Genomic DNA, 21,184 nt, shown 5'->3' with positions numbered 1-21,184 from the left:
CATAATATTAACTAAGAAACTTAACAATTTAGATAGCACAAACCAGAAGCCCTGAATAGCATCACAGTATAACAATAAAATAAAGTGCATGGTGTTTAATCATAGAGTCACTCTATAACTGCACAAGCCATTAGTAATAACAGGGAAAGCTATGCTAACACAAGCTAGTCAGCTAACTTTTGTAGGTTCCAAGAGGGACTTAGTAAACCTTAGTTTAAAACTAATTCAGTAGTTATGACGTGTTTGCTTACATATTCCCAAAAAACTTAGCATTTTATTATACCTTTACATTTCCTACATTATTAAACTCCTTAGCTTGTTAAACTCTTAGCACTGGTAGCTTTTAGACCCCAACAGTTACCTAGCAAAGGTGTGCACACAACTTCCTGTGGTGAAACCATAGACAGTATAAAGATGGAAGGCGCAACAGCTCCTCAAAACTGAAGACAAAGCAAGTAGAGCTCCCCCTGGTGTCTGGCTGCAGTATAGGTCATAAGCTCCACCTCCTCCATGTTAGTGGGCGGGGCTTGGACCAAACTGAAACACTAAAATACAAGTCAATTTTTATTTTTTTTTTTCAAGATGGTTTCAATTGTCAATTCAAGTGTCAATTTTTTGGATAAGTTTGGTTTTAGTTATTTGTTGCTATAGAAACAGGATGTGACATAATGGTGACCACCTGTTACCATGCCAACCGCTCCGTAAAGCGGTATTTATAATAATCATGTAGACATGAATGCTGGTGGTTGAATCTTAAATTAACTCCTCACATTAGTGAGTTTATATTTGCCAGCTATAAAGCTAAAGGTATAGCGACATATGTTAGCTTGCTTGGTAAAATTAGCCTCTCAGCTAGCAAAAGGGTACAAGTTAAATAGTGTTTGCTCGCAGAAGAAGCGCTAATATACGACTTTGACTGGACTAAATGTCACGGTCTGAATATAAAGAATATGCAACGACAGAAGCTAACAATGCTAACAACAGACTATTTTAACTGGTTGTCAGTTTCATTGCAGCCTTATACTTAGCCTAACGTATTTTAGCTAGCAAGCGGCTAACTAGCTAGAACTTTACAAACGCAGAATCAATCAGATTCATGACGAGCTGAACTAAAGTTGGTTCCTCTTTCCGTGCAGAGACAGACAGAAATTAAATGTGTGTTTGATGTGATGGAGTCAGACAGAACAAGCCTCACTCAGGAGGAAAAAACACCTCCAGCCTGGACGTTTCATCTCGACACCATGCTGCTAAATTGCCACGTTGTCCGATGAGGTTTGGCATCAGTCTGTGTCCACGCAGTCAGAGGGCGGTTATCAGGAAAAAAGCAGCATGTCACTGTCAGACCGACTTTCACAGCCTGATTAGAGGAAGACGCTTCCGACTGAATTATCTTCACGCCGTCACACTGACACTGGATATGCAAGTAGGCGTCGTGAGTCGACCTGTCAAACTGTCCACTGTGCATTCAGCTGATCAAGATAACTTTAGCTTCTGTCCCACAGCTAAAATACTTTACAGATAATGATGACAGTTCTGAGCTGTGAGTTTTGTTTGTTAATTTACTTTATAACACTCAGGAAAGAAACCGCCAGCTGTCACCGACCCGTCAACAGAAGCTCACAATCAAAATCATTAAAACTCAGCGACTTGACGTTGTGTGAGTCAATCAGAGATACTTGCAGAGATTTTATTTAATAATGTGCACAATGCGATAAATATGAAAGTCTTTATCGTATTAAACTCTCGGGTCTAAGTAATGTCGATAACGCTGGATCCTCTGGTGTGAGGGTTGAGGTTTTTGTACGTCCTCCATCAACCCTGACCTCCTCCTCCAGACTCAAGTCCATTTAGATTAGATGAGATTAGTGCATACAGTCAGCTTCTAACCATTTACAGAGTATAAACTAGATATAGTATATGGGGGTAGAGTCTCAATAGATTCATTCATTAATTGCCACCACATCATTGTTGTGTTAAAGGCTGAGTGGGTTTGTTTGTGTTGAAGCTCATCAGAGCGTCGGGAGAAACTGAAACCTGGACACGTCGTCGTCGTCGTCAGAGAGAAACCACCACGGAGCAAAAAAAAAAAGCAGAGCGTGAGTCACGACCTGTCGTCTCCGAGGACGCCTGCTGCCGCCGCTCCAGGCGAGAAGAGGCTAAATAATCTAATGTGATTGGCTGTCAACACCTGGCCATCAAACCCTGGCCCCAGGTGGAGGAAACCCAAACTAAAACAGAAGCAGGGAAAGTCCACACTCTGAGCTTCCTGCAAACGGTCGTTGAATATAACCGCATCGCTGTCTCTCTGAGCGCCGGAGTTACGATATCCAATAAAATAATGTGGACTGGTTTGAGTTTTCATGCAGATGTTTAGGTTTGTCCACCTGAGACTCACTCGACTAAAAGCCTAAAACGACCAGACGCTCACCTGTGACCGTGTTACAGCCTGGAAACCAGATCAGCTTCCTCACTTTTATTTTATTTGTGGGTAAAAGTTGGTCTGCGGGGCTGAATCCAATCAAGTAATTATTGTTGATTTGTTTTTTATTTATATTTAGTTGTCCAACAAGCTAATAATGCTAGCAGGAGCCAATAAACCTTTAGCTGTTCAGTATTTATTTTTATTGGTTGTAAGTTTTCGTTGCAGCCTTATATTTATCATATCACGTTTTACCTGTGAAGTGAGCTAGCTAGCAGCTAACTAGCTAAAACTTTCTAAATATACAATCAGTCAGACTGATAACAAGCTAAACTAACTCTGCGTCCTTTGATAAATAAATAAAAGCTGAACAGAATCATCTTCACTTGTCTCCGGCCTTCAGGCTCCTCTCTACATACAGCCCATAATATTGTGTACATGTATTACGACTGTGGAGGGTTAAATTAACGAGTTGCTGGCAGCAGTTTGCAGCCCGCGGTGGATTAACTGTACAACAGGGAAAAATAAAAATAGCTGTGCGTGCTCAGAGTTTAATCTCCGAGTAAACAAAGGTGAAAATAACTCCGCATACGTACAGCCGACATGTGACAGCAGCTGTTTGTTGTTCGTCTCCTCCCGGAGAATCGTCCCGATCTTCCTCCTCTGCAGCAGAATCTCATTAAATCGAGCCTCGGGGACGGAGTCAGGCAGGAAACACGGCCGTGTGTCTCCGTGTACAGTTTAATTTGTGAGGATTGTTTCCGTCCTGGATGAGCCTGAGGTGGATTTGCTCTCCGCACGACTCTGACATCAGTTTGTACTGTTGCTGCCTGGAGAGGAAATCTGTGCGGATTAATGGCAGATGAGCAAGGCAAGGGTTACAGGTTCTATTCCCAGTGCAGCAGCATAGGTTAAAAGAAACCTCCTGCACTAGTGGCATAAGGTTCAAGGTTAATTCCTGGTATTCTGTTAACATCTGGATTTAATTATGAGGCGTGTGTCAACAGATACAGATACAAAAATACCTCCTACAGCCAGCCAGAGACATTTAGTTGTAAACTAATTCTAATTTGGTTTCCAGCTGCACAATTTTACAACAAATGGATCCAAAAACACGGCTGCCACGTTGAGCTCTGGTAAAGCACTTTGGATTTCATTTGACTTTAAGGAAAGATGCTAAATTAATACATTTGAAATAAGACAATTCTCATTTATAGAAGTTCTTTTAATCACATACTAAACTCCTGGATCATCAAACTTTTAAAGGATGAAGAGGAAGTATTAAGTTGACCTCTGACCCCGGCCCGTGTCGTTGTTCTCTCTCAGGTTTCTACATGTACATCGAGACGTCGAGGCCGAGGCTGGAGGGCGACAAAGCCCGACTGCTGTCGCCCACCTTCAACATGAACTCAAAGAGCTCCTCCTCCTCCTCCTCCTCCGTCGCCAACAACCCCACCTACTGCTTCGCCTTCTTCTACCACATGTACGGGAAACACATAGGTGAGAGCGCCACCGGCACGCCGTCGGTTTCAGGATCAACATCTGATCGATACCGTTATTATATATAATAAACTTGTTTTTTGTTTTAACCTGTAGGAGCGCTGAACGTTTTCCTGCGTCAGAAAGGTCAGACGGTGACCGACACCTCGGTCTGGAGTCTGACCGGTAACCAAGGAGACCGCTGGCGACAAGCCAAGGTCAACATCCACCCAACCGCAGCCTTCCAGGTACAGGCCACGCCCACCTGGCATCAGACCACACCCACTACACATTAAACCAGCCTCAGTCAAGTAAAAACGTCATCATATGAAACCAGCTCTCCTCCGTCTCTCTGCAGATGGTGATGGAGGGAGTCAGAGGCGCTGGTATCGAGGGAGATATCGCCATCGATGACGTCACCATCGAAGAGGGCGAATGTAAAGACCCTCCCCCCAACAGTGAGTCAGTTAGAGCCTGATGGCCATCTAGTGGCGACTGGTGGTACTGATACTGACGCTACAGCTAGATGTTGTTGTGATTCACATAGTTTCATATATTTTACGCTTTATTCAAACAAATTAAACGAATTAAACATGTCCTCCCCCCTTCTCTCTCGCTCTCTCTCTCTCCCTCCCTCTCTTTCTCTCTCTCTCTTTCTCTCTTCACACAGATCTAAGATCAATGGCACCCCCTTCTTCACCACATATATGGCAGCTCTGCATCACTCTGAGTTTCACTCTGATTGGCCGGCAGAGGTGACCCCCCCCTCCCCTCTACAGGACGCCACAACCCCCCCCCCACCCCAATCTTTCCCCATCATGACCCCCCCCCCCCCCCCCCCCCCATGCCCCCCATATAACTTCTCCACCATCACCCAACTACCAAAGATACCGTCAGAGCTGCAGAGTAACTTCCTGCCAAGATGGCCGACACAACAGGTCAGGAGATCACAGAATGAAAACAGAAGGTTTAAAGGACCAGTCCACCCATTTTAATGAGGACGTGTGTAGCGTAGCTTAGCTAGCTGCTAGCCCTGCTCCAACAACTCCCATGTCATGTTAGCCAGTGAGCTAGTTAGCAGCCCATGCTGGTTCTAATTAACAACATTTATTTGCTAATTAAATTATAATGGGAACATTATTAGAGTCACATCACATATTTAACTACTTACCCATGTTTATTAAACAGCCAGTGGACCAGCTGCACTGATGTAGGCTGTAAGCTAGCCTACGTGTTTGGCGCCCTCATGTGGTGGAGTCCTCGAGTTTTTCTGAAATCGGTAAGTTGATAAGGGAATGGAAAATGTTGACTGATTGTTAGCTTGCTAACTGTAGAAAAATCCCAACAACCTTTTCCTTTAATTAAGCCTTTACATTACCTACATTAAGTTAGCTAATAATTAGCATGCTAACTGTTAGCCACTGTGGATTCTAGTTGGATTTTACCACTTAAACAGTAAATATTTTGCGTACACAACATCTTGTGTTGTAACCATTAGCTCACAAGTTCCATTTGAAGGCAGCAACAAACCGCTAAGATAACCGCTAACAAATGTTTGCCAGCTGGTTAGCACCATTCCAGATTAGCTCCTCAAGGTAGCTAGCATAATCAAATAATGTTTTAAAATCAGGTCGTGTTAAAGGCGCCATCTTGTGGACATTTTTGATATACTCAGAGTTCCCCCCTCATTAGCATCCTAACAGTTAGCTTTGTGGCTTCTAGAAGCTAACGGTTGCTTAGCAGCGGCTGATTTTACCACTTAAACTCCAGATATCTTGAGTACACGACTTCCTGTGTCGTAACCATTAAATCAATGGATCCATTTGAAGGCAGCGTATGCTAAAGGACTTTCTGTTCTATTTAAACAGCTCCGTAGGGACCCTGAACACCTCGCGTGTAACTGAGACGTTGGTATAAACAGAAAAAAAATCTGATTTAAAAATTAGATCTGCAGCTTCATGTTTTCTCCAGTGAAGCTCTTTGACCTTTCAGACGTCGAGCTCAGCAGATCTCAAAGCAGAAATAAGAGCGTGAATGTCAAATGTCGACCATCCTCCCAAGGCCTTCATCATCATCATCATCCCCATCGTCATCATCATCCTCCTCTTCCCCGACCCCCGTCCTCCTCTTCAGATCAACAGTACTGTACCACGCGACGGACAGACTCTTTTTTTGTTGGGAGCTGCATTTTTAAGAGACACTTTTAGATCCTATGTTGACGTCTGTCTGTTCGCGGCGGACTGAGGAGAAGAGTTCACCCTCTGCCATGACATCAAGTGCCTTCAGACTCAGAGGAAGAGATCGCCGCGCCGACGACCGCCGCCATCCAACGCCGTCCAACGCCGTCCAACCGAGAGTCGGACGTCGCTCTGTCCAAGCGACCAGAGAGGAACCAACCAATAAACACAAACGTCCTCCGGTTCGATTATGCAGAGAAACGATTTCTTACTTTTTATTCGTTTGTTTGTTTTTGGCCGTGTTGGGTGGCGTTAAAAAAAAGAGACACCAATGAAGAAGAAGCCATGGACAGGAAACCGGTTCTGGACGCAGACAGGAAGTTGTCTGATTTATTTAAAGACCTTTGACCTGAGGATCTGTGGCTGGGTGCGTCGACATAAAACTGACTTCCTGTTTGACGACACTCAGCCCTGAGCCAATGGGATTCAAGCATCTCTCAGAACTATTTTAGTATTTCAAAATAAGAGTTTCCAGAAGGACGTAGAGACGCAGCTGGAGAAGAAAAATATAAATTAAAATCTTCTATTGTTCCTATTATATTATAACGACAGGGGGACGTCTTTACACTTTCAGCTCTGCTCGTCTTTATTTTTTTCTTTTAGATTTAAATTAATTTTTTGTTTTTAAATTTTAAATCGGGGAAGGGCATTTTACTGGAAGAATAAAAACGGTTCGATACACATCAAACTACAAAAGCACAAAACAACAAATGTTCATTTAGTTTAACATTTACACACACAGAAAGTCATCAAGTAATATATGGAAGCCCATTTCTGTCAAGAAAATAAAAAAAGTAAAAAAAAATAATTTTAAAGACATAAAATACATAAATGGTTCCTTAAATAGAATAATAATAATAATAATTAATTTTGAATACATTTTAAAATAAACGCAGATAAAAAATTTGCATGATATAAAAAACTAAAATTCTACATCAACAATCTCAAAAATGTTTACCTTAAAAAGTGTTACATATTCAACTGTCACATAATTCAATAATGAATTATTCATACAACCCTGGGGCTGTGCTTTTATACAGATTTTATTATAATTACTATTTTATTTTATATTTTCAGTTTGTTATTTTGTCTTATTATATTTTTAAAAGTAATAATTCGCATGTATTTTTTGTCTTCGCATTTAAATTTTTCTCCCATAACCTAATTTAAAACGTCATTACTGCTCATTGTCAGTGACCATGAGAAAATTTGAGAATTTTATCTCTAACTTGTCTTAAAAGTCATAAATCTTCACTGTACATTTAAACATTTTTATAAATATTTGTAGGTTTAAAACTGAGATGATTTTTCTGCCAAGGACAAAAAAAACAATGATGATTAAAACTGATTAAAAACAATAATTTATTATTATTTTGACAATGAGATAATAATCGTAGTCAATTATTGATTAAAAAAGAATAAATAATTTATATTTTCAACTACATTTAATCATTTTAAAAGTCTGTCATCTGTGATTATTGAAAAATGTGATCATTAATTTAAAACGTTATCTCGTATTTTTAACTTAGTTTCTGCACATTTTGATTTGCTTTCATTCTTTGATGTAACTTGAACATCAGTTTCCTTTTTTGTCACCAATGGGCTTCCATATTTCCGCTGGTCACTGCCGTTTTAAATCACATGGTTTCACAACACATGAGAAATAAACACATAAACACATAAACTTTTAATTTAGAGACGGGAATCAACGGTTTGTGAGTCTTTATCTTCTGAAACGATATTTGATATTTGAATAATGCAGAGAACTGATCAGAAATGCACACGATCAAAAGTGATTTCATCCTCTTCTTATTCGAGGTGCGTTTACAGAACACAAGTAAATTAAACTTCCAGATAAAGACTCTCAGATAAATATTATTTCTCTTCTTTCTCCCCGTGGCGACGCTGATCTTCTGCCGGCGTGTTTTTCCTCTGCAGCTGATGATCAGATGGTCGTCGCTGCTCCTCCTCTGTGGATCACTTTATCCTCCTCTTCATCTCTTGAGCTGCTGCCGCTGATAAACACCAGTCTGTTTATACATGTTTGTCCAAATTCAGACTCTGGGAATTAAAAGCCTGTCCCAAATATAAGCCTCATGAGACCAGACGGATGGAGAAGTTAAATGTTGCCCGCTTATAAATCTGAGCTTTAGCCAAATAAATAAACTTCAAAATAAAATGCAACTTTTAAAGTTTAAATTAAGCCGCAATTGAAAGTCCTGATGTTTGCACATTTGAATTAAATCGTAGCAAACAAGAGGCGCTTCAACTCACAACGTCAAAACTGGTGTACGTCTACTAGCCATAACATTATGACCGTTTTGACAAGGGAAGTGAATAACACAGATTATTAGGGCTGGGTTTTGAAAACAATAGATTATAATCGATCTTCCTGTTTCCTCTTGTTAGAAATCATGAAACGAGATTAGTCAGAAGCATCAGGACTGAACACTGTTTGGATTTTAAAAGTATGATGACAGAGAAGAGCTGCATGAAAGCAAAGACACATGAAAGATGAGAAACTAGAGGGAGGAGATTGTGGAGATACCACAAACCTCTGGGAGTATAACTTTCACCAGTTTAGTATAAAGGTCTGGTCTAGATTGAACACTATATCTTCAGAGTTTTCTACATTTCTTCTTAAAAGTGACTCAACAGATTTTCACGTAAGTCCTGAAACTAGACAAAGAGAACCCAATCAAACACATGAAATATTGTTCTTGAGTATTTATTTGTTCTGGAAAATGAGCCTTGACCTTGAAAGTAACTCACTTCTATGTAATATTGGCTCATGTTTGATCAGGTTCTCTTTGTCTACTTTCAGGACTTGTGCTTAAATCTGCTGAAGTTTTGATTCATTTTTATTCAGAAATTTAGAAAATACTGCTAAAACTTACTCAGCTCTGTATCTGCGACATGGAGCCAGTTTATAGACGTCTCACTTGGTCGAAGCTTCAGCCGTCGTCTCTGCAGCGGAAAAACACGTCCTGATATTTAGTTTTTGGAGGATAAATGTAGAGGGGTCAATAAATTAAAAGCTGAAAACAAAAAACACGACTCTGTGGACGAGTGAAGAAAAGTTATTTTTATAACTGTGATTATTCTCTGCAATACATTCAGATCAGTTGGACTGACTGGTGGCAACACTGCATTCTGGGTATTATTATTATTATTGTTAAAATTATTATATGAATAAATACACTCTAAATGAAACTTTTAAAGGCCTCCTGTCACGTGTGTGCTGTGTGTTTGTGTTCATCACGTTGTGGGGACTATGATCTGTATGAGGTCATAGTCCCCACAATGTCACAGACTGTTTTTTTTTTTCACGTAACTCCAGAAATTAATCATCAAGAAGTTCATTTCTTTTCTAAGCTCAGCCTGAACAACTAGTTAGCTAGTCTAAAGCTAAAGCTAATTATTGATTTTAATTTTCAGAAATTTGTTGATTGATTTCTAAGAAATGTTATTAGTTATTTAATATTTTTATTATATTGAGAAAGCATAACATATAGAGTCCAACTTAAAGCTTATTAGCCTAGCATAGGACAGTGTATTGACTTTTATTTAACAGTTACGATAATTAAGTCATTAAATAGTGGGATCGTATAAAGCTGTTACTGATTATTTTCGTCATGTGCGACATTAAATGTAATACTTTATGATTTTAGACTTTTAGTCCAGAAACAAAACAAGCAAATTACTTCATACACAAAACAATTATCTAATAATGACTTTTAATCATCATTTAATCAAGACAACAAGAAAATGATGATTAGCTCACAGGAGGCTTAACATTTGAATCTTAACATACAAAGATAAATGGATGTAAATGATCTGGAGAGAACATCTCCTTTCATTAAATAGTTTTTATTTAATGACCTTGTTGTTGTATATAACCTGTGTTTGTGTTTGAATATTATTTCCAGTCTTCAGGTGTTTCCTTCGACCTGGGCCATAGATCACCAGTGACACTGAGCCGCCGGCCTTCAGACTAATGACTGCCATTCATCATCCCTCAATGGATTTCCAGTTGCATCACTGCAGTGTGTTAAGCAGATCAGAGTCGGCTCTGTCTATCTACTGGAGTGGGTGAAGGATTGTTAGAAGCCTGAGGAAAAGGATTCTGGGTAGAGACTCTGCTCTGGTCTGGTTTTCAGACTTTGGTTAATGAGCTCAAATGAATCTTTGATTGTCTCTGCAGATTAAATAGGAAGAGCTACTATTAGCTGAGAGGCTAAAAAACTAGGAAGAGCCACGATTAGCTGAGAGGCTAGGAAGAGCTATGATTAGCTGCGAGGCTAGGAAGCTAGGGAGCGCTACTATTATCTGTGAAGCTAAGAAGAGCTACCACTAGCTGTGAAGCTAAGAAGAGCTACTATTAGCTGTGAAGCTAAGAAGAGCTACTATTAGCTGTGAAGCTAGGAAGAGCTACAATTAGTTGTGAGGCTACAGATACTATTAACTTTGAGGCTAGGAAGCTAGGAAGAGCTACTACTAGCTGTGAAGCTAGGAAGAGCTACAATTAGCTATAAAGCTAGAAAGTGCTACAATTAGCTGTAAAGCTAGAAAGAGCTACAATTAGCTGTGAAGCTAGAAAGTGCTACAATTAGCTATAAAGCTAGAAAGAGCTACAATTAGCTATAAAGTGCTACAATTAGCTATAAAGCTAGAAAGTGCTACAATTAGCTGTGAAGCTAGGAAGAGCTACAATTAGCTATAAAGCTAGAAAGTGCTACAATTAGCTGTAAAGCTAGAAAGTGCTACAATTAGCTGTGAATCTAGGATGAGCTACTTCTAGGTGTGAAGCTAGGAAGAGCTACTATTAGCTGTGAGGCTACAGATACTATTAACTTTGAGGCTAGGAAACTAGTAAGAGCTACTACTAGCTGTGAAGCTAGGAAGAGCTTCAATTAGCTATAAAGCTAGAAAGTGCTACAATTAGCTGTAAAGCTAGGAAGAGCTACAATTAGCTGTGAAGCTAGGAAGAGCTACAATTAGCTGTGAAGCTAGGAAGTGCTACAATTAGCTGTAATGCTAGGAATAGCTACAATTAACTGTGAAGCTAGGAAGAGCTACTATTAACTAAGAAGCTAAGAAGAGCTACTTCTAGCTGTGAAGCTAGGAAGAGATACTATTAACTATGAAGGTAAGAAGAGCTACTTCTAGCTGTGAAGCTAGGAAGAGATACTATTAACTATGAAGCTAAGAAGAGCTACTACTAGCTGTGAAGCTAGGAAGAACTACTATTAGCTGTGAGGCTACAGATACTATTAACTTTGAGGCTAGGAAGCTATGAAGAGCTACTACTAGCCGTGAAGCTAGGAAGAGCTACAATTAGCTGTAAAGCTAGAAAGTGCTACAATTAGCTGTGAAGCTAAGAAGAGCTACTTCTAGCTGTGAAGCTAGGAAGAGATACTATAGAGAGCCGAAGTCCCGCCCCCTCTACTTCCGGGTTATGGGACCTATCTTTCGAAAAAATATGAACGGCAGTCTATGGCGAAAGATAAATTATTTTCTGGTCCCGATCGACTTGTGCCTTGGATTATACATATGTTGTTTTTCAGAATAAAAAAGATTTTATATGTCAAGAATGTCACAGTTTGTCGCAAGATAGTTAAGTAAAACGCTATGGAAAATACGTAATTAAACGCACTACAAGTCCCGCATGCTGGCGCGTACAGAACCGACCAAAACTCCCTTCGTGTAACTACAGCTCTCGACATGACCCGATTTATAATGATTTTCACCTCGTTTGATGCTTCTGCCTTCGTCCTGGAAGAAGACGGTAAAGCTCAACAAGGAGACAGCCATAGTTCTCTAGTGACGTACATTGTTCGAGACGAGAGATGTAGTTCACTAAGCGATCTCATACAAAACCTAATGTTGTTCAGCTTATTTACGTCAAATAATTTATCTCTTGACGTGAAAAATGATCTTTTAAATTCACACACATCATATGTGAAATTCATGCCACAATTCGAACGGGACCAAAAAATAATTATGATCTCTCCATAGACTGCCGTTCATATTTTTTCGAAAGATAGGTCCCATAACCCGGAAGTAGGGGGGCGGGACTTCGCCTCTCTATTAACTATGAAGCTAAGAAGAGCTACAATTAATTCCCGAATTAGCAAGAGAATCAGGATTTTTAGAGACATATTTGGAGCCAGACATCAATGAATGAATTAATGAATGAATGACAGTAATCCAGCCTGGAAGACACAAAAACATCAACTAGTTTTTCAGCAGCACTCTGAGACTGGATGTTGATATTATTCAGGTGAAAGAAGTCAGTCTGGTTACTTGTTTTATGTGAGAATTAAAGGACGTATCCTCATCAAACACTAAGATTCATCACAGTACTGCAGGCAGAGCTAATGTTCTCTGTTTCTGTCCCTTTAAAGTCCATCGTCCTGTGTTCGTCTCTCATCCTGATGTCTTATTATGTCTTATATCAGCAGCGTACAAATAATAAAGTGGTCTGAACTGGTTGCGTCACATTCCAGCAGTTTCCCCGGAGGAGAACGACACCTCAAACTGAAAACGAACAAACTGTCGAGAGCTGAAACTCACGCTTTGGACATGAAATCTGACTTTTTAAAACAATTATTATAATACCTTCTCCTGAAGATGAAGCTGTTTGTGGTGTTTGTGATTCTTGTGCACGGTAAGATAACCTTCCTCCTTATTTATCTCAATCGGCTTCATTCAGCTGCAGACACACGACTAAGAACTCCTGTAAGGTACTTTAAAGATTCCACATGTACGCTTTAGTCAGATATGTGTATCTATGACAGATGTATGTTTATCTTGCTGTTCTCTTCTCTTCTCTCTTTGCTGTTCTCTTCTCTCTTTCTTCTGTCTGTACCCGGCTGGCCTTAGACAGATGGTTCCTCCATATGAGCTGGGTTCTGCTTGAGGTTTCTTCCTGTTAAAAGGGAGTGTTTCTTGCCACCGTCGCCTTCAGGCTTGCTCTGGGGGTTTCAGGCCGGGTTTTTGTAAAACGTCTTGAGACGATTTGTATTGTTATTGACGCTATATAAATTGAATTGAATTGAAGTAAAGGTTCCTAAAGTCTGTGACCATAGGCGCCGATGTATGTTTTCCTCCGTGGGTGCTCATGAGCGCACGCCCTTTAAAAAACAAAAAACAGCCGTTTCGCATTTCAGAACCTTAGCAAATGGACAGCGGCCGACACGAACACACACGCATATAGACTCGATACTAAAGCCGCAAAGTAGGCTATTTTTCAGGACAGCCCACTCTTCAAAAATATAGATAGGATCATAGTCAAACATCAAACACCAAACATCTATTAAGTCTATGGTCTGGCACACATGGGTGCTCAGTATTTTCCGTGGGTGCTCTGTAAATCAGCAGCGCCATCATGTGGTCAGTAGAATATTGTACCAGCTGCTGTCTAATGGATCTCTACCGACCGCTGGATCAGAACCATCAACAGCTGCTGGTTGACTTGGAGACATGATCCAGATGCTGGAACAAGATGGAAAGACTCTTACATGTTTAGTTCTTTATTTCTTGATCTACATCCTGATGTTTTGTCTTATTCATGTGATCATTTCAAATAGTGGTTGATTGAATGAGTTAAACTCCTCTTCCTCAGATCAGCCCTGTTGAGTAGGTGGTCTTTAATGTGACCCAGGACTCATTGTGTGTTCACACTACCAAAGGAAGGAGGTCACATATGTCCCAGACCACCTCCACATGTGGACTGACACCAGATCAGTTAAATGTGTCATAGGTCCATAGACTGGTGTTAATAAGAGGGTTGAATGGGGTCTTTGTGTCTCCTCAGTTTCCCAGCATGCCTCAGGTCTTGAGGTGTATGAGGGGGAGGAGTCTGTCCTGCTCCCCTGCCAGATATCTGAGATACCTGAGGATCCAGTTGTGGTGTGGAGCCGTCAAGACCTCAATCCCACAACTATCCACCGGCTTCAGGACAGAGCTAAACCATACGTCCAAAACCAGCGTTTCACTAACCGGACAGCGATGTCAGCTGATGCTCTGGAGAGTGGAGACCTCAGCCTGACTCTGAACAAACCTCAACTCTGGGACAGCGGCACTTACACCTGCACCATCCTCAGCGATGGAATCGAAGTGGAACAGACAGAAGTAGAGCTGCAGGTTAAAGGTCAGGAACAAACTCAGATCTCCTCCGTACAAACAAGACATCATTACACTCATGTGGTCAAATTGCAATAATAATGGCATTGATACATTTACAACAATGATAATGATATAAAAGACTAAGAATAGAGCAAGGCCTTAAAAGTCTGCAAGTTCAAACCAACACAGACAGACACACACTGCTTTCTGACTGAATAATAATGGAGTATTTCTGATCTATCTGATAAATGTGGACAAAGAAGTCCAGAAATTTAAACCTTCAATTTGACCACGGTCCCTAAATATAAGTGGGAGTAACATATAAAGTCTGCACTTCAGAAACTCCACTTAAAAAATAAAAAAACAACAAGTTTTAAAATAAGGGGATATATTACTTGAAATATGCCAAAACAAATTGCCAGTTTAACAAGATGTCGTAAAACAAGTAAATCTCTCTATCCTCAACCAGATATCACCAAACTAGTGCTTTAGACTATAAACAAGTAGATTTGTGTTGATACAAGGAAAAAATCAAGAGAACAGTTTAGTCAACAACAACAGTTGTGACTTTAGAGTCAGACCTGTCAATACAATGATGAAAAACATCTGGTCATTATCTGTTATTAAGACGAATTACCTTTGTAGGATAAAAACAATCATATTTTGCCTTGATATTCATTAGATTTCATTTTTTGCAGTGTGTAAGAGATGGGTTGAGATGATAGAGCTGATGTACCTGTTTCTCCTCTCCTCCGAGTGTGAAGTCATTTCATTTATTGGAGCAGGATCCAAAACACAAAGATACTTTACAGACTAAGCAGCATAGGAACTTGAAGAATGCTAAAATGGCCACTACAGTTTGAGCATGCAGTGTGTTCAGAAGTTATGACGATCATGATCAATCACAATCACTTCCAACACAGTTTTTGAGAATCTGGTGGAAATACAGTTTTTTAAACCATGAACACAGCAGTTTTAAAAGCCATTTATTTGGCAAGACGTATTAAAAGCTCCATGAAAACGTGTTATGAAGCTTTAAAATAATAATTCCAGGATCACGTGAAGCTCTTTATGTTTGTGTCGCCCACAGACCCGTACACTTTCCCAGTGGAGGCCTGGGTTCTCCTGATTGTGGTTCTTGCTGTTGCTTTGGGTCTTGCAATTTATCTTTGGCTCAACTTCATCCCAGGTATTGTATAGTTTGTGTGAATCTATGTGTTTTTGAGGTAGCATGAAGCTGCATCAATAAACAGGAGAAACACATGAGAACATCCAGTAGACACTGTTTAGCTGATCTGGGAAGGTAAGGCTGGTAGTTCTGTCCAGATAACTTTATGACTTAATTGTCTTCTTAGTGTCCAAGGTGGAGCTGCAGGATGGGATGTCATCTGTTGTGCTGCCTTTCAAAACCATAGTCAAGCTGCCTGTTGACGCCACCGTGGAGTGGAGCCGCTCTGAGCCTCAGCCCATGAAGGTTCATGTTTATCAGAGCAGCACTGATCCTTCTGTGAAACAAGCCCAGTTGTACAGAGACCGCACAACAATGACAACAGACCCCCTGAAACATGGAGACCTCAGTCTGACCCTGAGTAACCCACGCTACCAGGACCATGGCACCTACATCTGCACCGTCTGGAAGCACGGTAAAATCCTAACACAGAAAGTAGTACGGCTCTGGGTCAAAGGTCAGTACCTTATATACCAGTCAAAGGTCAGTGTAGGCTACTACAGCTGCTGCAGGTGGTGAAATGATGTTTGATGTTTGTTATCCCTTTAGATGCCGTCGTGGAGTTGGAGAATCAGTCAAAATCTGTCACACTGCCCTTCAAAACTAAACTCCAGCTGCCTGAAGATTCAAAAATAAAGTGGAAGCGTATTAAACCTGAACCCATGGTTGTCCATGTGTACGAGAACGGCAAAGACCAACCTGATGAACAGAATGAATATTACAGTGGTCGCACAAAGATGGACAGTAACCCACTACAGTCCCAGGACCTCAGTGTGAAACTGGATAAACCAGAACTGAGTGACAGAGGGACGTACATGTGCACCGTCAGCCATGATGGAAAGACCCTGATACAGAGACGAGTGTACTGTTGGGCCAAAGGTGAGTTCCTTAGATACCAGTTAAAAACCAGTGTAGGCAACTGTTGCTACAGGTGGTGAATATGTTATTTGTGTTTACTTTCAGAAGTTCTTGTGGAGGTGAAGGAGTGGGAGGAATCTGTCACACTACCCTTCAAAACTAAACGTCAGCTGCCTGAAGGTTCAACAATAGAGTGGAAGCTCATTGAACCTGAACCCATGATTGTTCATGTGTACGAGAACGGTCAAGACCAACCTGATAAACAGAATGTATATTACCGTGGTCGCACAAAGATGCACAGTAACCCACTAAAGTCCAAAGACCTCAGTGTGACACTGAATAAACTAGGACTGAGTGACAGAGGGACATACATCTGCACCGTCAGCCATGATGGACAGATCCTGACACAGAGACGAGTGGTCTGCTGGGCCAATGGTGAGTACTGTAGACACAACAGTACGTTAGCTTGTGAGAAAAGCTCATTTGTAATAAAGTTTTAAAAAAGCAGCCTCATAAAGTACTCCATCATGTATAAGTATGAATGACACGTATAGTGTATACTTATAGTGAACATACTTTGGTATAAAAAGTCACTACAAATCAATCCTACATCAACAGTGTACGATCTTGTGGAGACACAGGACAAAACTGTGACAACAATATATAAAACCAGTAGAACGAGTCAACATGACCTGAAAGTCTGCTGAGGTCTAGGAAGAAGCCACTGCTCCAAAACCAAGTAGAAGAACACCATCTAGGACTGCTCGATTTTGGAAAAAAATGAGAATCACGATTTTTTTGGTCAAGATTGAAATCACGATTCTTCAAACGATTCTTTTTGAGTTTGAAAATAAAATGCATTCATTCGGCATTTCGGCAAAAAAACTCACTGTAACCCCCCCCCCCCCCCCCCCCCGTTCAATTACCAGAGGTGAACTGTCCCCCGCGCCCCCCTCCCCTTTCCCTTTCTCACACACACCTTCTGTGCAGACACCTTCTCAGAAAGCAGGGGCACCTGCAGCTCCAGGGGGCGACAATTTGCCAGTTCCCTACACAGATATGACAGAAAATAGAAAACCATGTAGCAGCGCAGATGTATTTGTTTATTTATTTTTTTCCAAGTGCTCGTGCCGCCCACCTTGTTTCATGAAAAAATGCCGCCGCGGGCGGCTGCCCGGTTCGCCTGTAGCCTACCTAAAACCGCTACTGGTTGCAGATATCACACTGTAGCACATTTTGCACATTATGTGGGCCTGTGCTTCGTCGGATTCTTCGAATCCGAAGTGTTGCCATACAAGAGAACTTCTTTTACCCTTTTTATCGACCAAACGGGACCGTCCTCCCTCTGCCATCTCGCTCGCGCTGTTTTCTGAATAAGATGAGTCAGGGGAGATTCTAGGGTCAGAGCTTTAGGGGTGCTGAGCACCCCCCACCAAAGACTGGAAAGACAACAATAAATGAGAGAACACATCGTCCTCTAATGTCAAACTACTGCGTCACAAAGCTATCATTTGGTTTAAAAAATAAAGAAAAGAAATTGCATTTAAATGAGAAGATGAGGTAGGAACAATCTTAGGCAGTATCAGTCTTAAAGTTTGGCTTTAACATCAACATATATGCACAAACCAAAAGCTTCATATAAACTGTGGACAGTGGTTGATTGACAACCTGCACTATCAGCTACCAGAGAGAGAAAAACGTCAGCTAGTAAACTCCTACTGAACAATAACAACAACAGTAAAAGTTAGGGCTGTTGCTAATGACTCGAATATGTTGATGATGATAAATTAAATAGATCGTTTGGTAACTTATAGGAGCCACGCCCCTCAGGTGGTCAGACAAACCTAAAGGTTAGATTATGCTTCCGCGTAGTGATCACGCAATGGCCACGCAGTTGCTCGGACGCAGTCGTGAGACCGTGATGGTTCTGCGTGGGGTTTATGTGTCAAAATGCATGCCACACCGGTAGAGGGCGCTATGATTTTTTGTGACCGACCGACCGAGACTCTTGTGACGTATCTCGCCTCGTTATTTACCTTCTGGCTTTTGTCGTAGTCACAGTGTACGATGGACACCGAGACAGAGAGACTGGCGTTGGAGCTTCAAATTATTCAAGCAGAGGAAGAAATACTTCTATTGCAAATTAGGGCACGACAAAGGAGACAATGATGTTTATGAGTGGAAACCGGAAAAGCGGTCTCCAGCGGATGTAGTTAGCGGACCAATCACAGCCAATGCCGCTGCGTTGCTGCTGCGTTGCTGTTGCGTTGCCTCGACGCGCGTCGAGGATTTTTGGGAGGTGCGCGTCTGGCCCTTGCGTAGGACGCACGGGGGTCCGCAAGGACGCAATAGGTCCGTAAAGCCAAAATTATGCTTCCGCGTTGACACAGCGCGTCCGTGCATACGGACCTATTACGGACCTATTGCGTCCTTGCGGACCCCCGTGCGTCCTACGCAAGGGCCAGACGCGCACCTCCCAAAAATCCTCGACGCGCGTCGAGGCAACGCAACAGCAACGCAGCAGCAACGCAGCAAACTACGGCAAAAGCCGGAAGGTAAATAACGAGGCGAGATAGTCACAAGAGTCTCGGTCGGTCGGTCACAAAAAACCATAGCGCCCTCTACCGGTGTGGCATGCATTTCGACACATAAACCCCACGCAGAACCATCACGGTCTCACGACTGCGTCCGAGCAACTGCGTGGCCATTGCGTGACCATTGCGTGATCACTACGCAGAAGCATAATCTAACCTTAAGGTGTGTGCGCGCTGCGTGCGGGAAGGAGCGGTAAACGAGAGAGGTGGATCATACCACTGAGGGAGGGGGGGGACTTAATTTCCTCGTTAAAATATGAAGTTTAAACCACATGTTTTCTTCGATTGTGCTATTTGTTTTGGCATCGTATCATAGACAAACCATTTTAAAATAAAACATCCAATTTTTTTTTTTTCAACTCTTATTTTTAGGGGTGCTGGGACAAAGTTTAGGGGTGCTTGAGCACCCCTAAAAACGGGCTAATCACGCCCATGAGATGAGTGTTGCAGGTCACCACACACACACACACACACAGAGAGAGCTCGCGGGGCCGCGTTGAATGCTCTGGGTTAGCGACTGAATTGCGCATGCGCGTCTCTTTCAGAAAAACCTCACAGACGGAAAATGGCAAAAGAATCGTTCCAACTCGATTTTATTAATTTGGAGATCGTTTGAACCAAGAATCGAAATCGTGATCAAAATTCGATTAATTGCACAGCCCTAACACCATCCCAACTGTGAAGCAAAGGGATGGGAGCATCAGGTTGTAGGGTCTTTTACTGCAGGAGGCACTATGTAAATACAAGACCATATGAGGGAAATATCCACATTTTATGCATAATAATATACAGTAGTTAAACCGTTGCTTACTTGACATTTGGTTTCTAGTCTTCTCAGATATCACTGTGGAGGTGGACGAGTCATCTGAATCTGTTACACTGCCTTTTGAAATTACACATCACCTGCCTCGTCATGTAAAAATAGAGTGGAAGCGTATTGAACCTGAACCTATGATTGTCCATGTGTACGAGAACGGTCGAGACAAACCTGATGAACAGAATGAATATTACCGTGGTCGCACAAAGATGAACATTGACCCACTACAGTCCAAAGACCTCAGTGTGGAACTGGATAAACCAGGACTGAGAGATGAAGGGACGTACATGTGCACCGTCAGACGTGGTGGAAAGATCTTGACACAGAAACGAGTGATCTGCAGCATCAAAGGTAAGTACCTTAGATACCAGTCAAAGACCAGTGTAGGCAACTGTTGCTGAAGGTGGTGAAAATGTTGCTTTGGTTCCTTGTCCCCTCAGACGCCATTGTGGAGGTGGAGGAGTGGTCCACATCTGTTACACTGCCCTTCGAAACTAAACGTCAGCTGCCTGAAGGTTCAACAATAGAGTGGAAGCGCATTAAACCTGAACCCATGATTGTTCATGTGTACGAGAACGGTCGAGACCAACCTGATAAACAGAATGTATATTACCGTGGTCGCACAGAAATGAAGACTAACCCACTACAGTCCCAGGACCTCAGTGTGAAACTGGATAAACCAGGACTGAGTGACAGAGGGACGTACATCTGCACCGTCAGCCGTGATGTAAAGGTCCTGACACAGAGACGAGTGTACTGCTGGGTCAAAGGTGAGTTCCTTAGATAAACTTTTCTGCTGCCAACGATATCACTGCAGCTGCTTGTTTTTCATCCCATGCTTTAAAGGAAAGTTAAACGTGTTGTTGATACTGAAACTGAGAGAGGCAGTTCAGACCCAGTAATGTGTCCAGTCTTCTGCACAGTCATGTTAAAGTTCACATTAAGTAAATAAACAGTAACAGTGCATTAACATTTGAAGAGAAGCTCATTTCTAATATAATTTCAAAAATCAACCATATACTGTATATCATTTGTTGTCTTCTCAGAGTCCAAAGGGTCCGCTTCAAGAAGAAAACGTTTGACCTCTGGTCTACACCAGGATGATCCTGCTGCTGGAGAACATCTGCTTTCCACCTCTAACTTAGTTGTTTGAACTGAAGACCTGCTGGAGTTGAACAAATCAAACATCTTCCTCTCTGCCACTAGTTGGTGTCAGAGGGTTTCTCCTCAGATACACCTGTACATAAAAGAACCGTCCTCAAACTGACTTAGATCCACTCAACACTCAGTTTTCTCCTCGTCTTGTTAATTAGATTCAGTTTGTTTTTTTCTCTACATAATCATTTGACTTGTCATGTTACAGTACTGCTAGAAGATGGCAATATACAGCCATAACATTATGACCACCTTTCTAATACTATG

At 41.6% G+C, this 21,184-nt stretch overlaps 2 protein-coding genes across 2 annotated transcripts in view; both read left to right on the top strand.

Annotated features, from left to right (window-relative positions):
• mdga2a (MAM domain containing glycosylphosphatidylinositol anchor 2a) overlaps nt 1–4,657 on the top strand; it is a gene marked incomplete at its 3' end in the record, with an annotated part of 53,968 nt that extends 49,311 nt beyond the window's left edge. Inside the window, 4 exon segments of the mRNA XM_084569622.1 lie at nt 3,746–3,919; nt 4,016–4,146; nt 4,257–4,356; nt 4,569–4,657. Coding sequence (XP_084425748.1) covers nt 3,746–3,919; nt 4,016–4,146; nt 4,257–4,356; nt 4,569–4,657 — 494 coding nt within the window.
• Nucleotides 4,658–12,559: 7,902 nt separating this feature from the next.
• Nucleotides 12,560–21,184, top strand: LOC311505732 (uncharacterized protein). The gene is made up of 9 exons (XM_084569459.1): nt 12,560–12,805; nt 13,955–14,290; nt 15,356–15,454; nt 15,621–15,950; nt 16,043–16,372; nt 16,457–16,786; nt 19,775–20,113; nt 20,203–20,532; nt 20,809–21,184. Exons 1-9 carry the CDS (start codon nt 12,769–12,771, stop codon nt 20,913–20,915), a joined length of 2,238 nt encoding a protein of 745 aa, XP_084425585.1. The 5' UTR covers nt 12,560–12,768; the 3' UTR covers nt 20,916–21,184.

Source organism: Chelon labrosus (assembly GCF_963514085.1).
Source record: "Chelon labrosus genome assembly, chromosome: 20".
NCBI lineage: Eukaryota > Metazoa > Chordata > Actinopteri > Mugiliformes > Mugilidae > Chelon > Chelon labrosus.
Note: the sequence above shows the minus strand (reverse complement) of the source record. Positions and strands in the feature narration are given on the sequence as shown.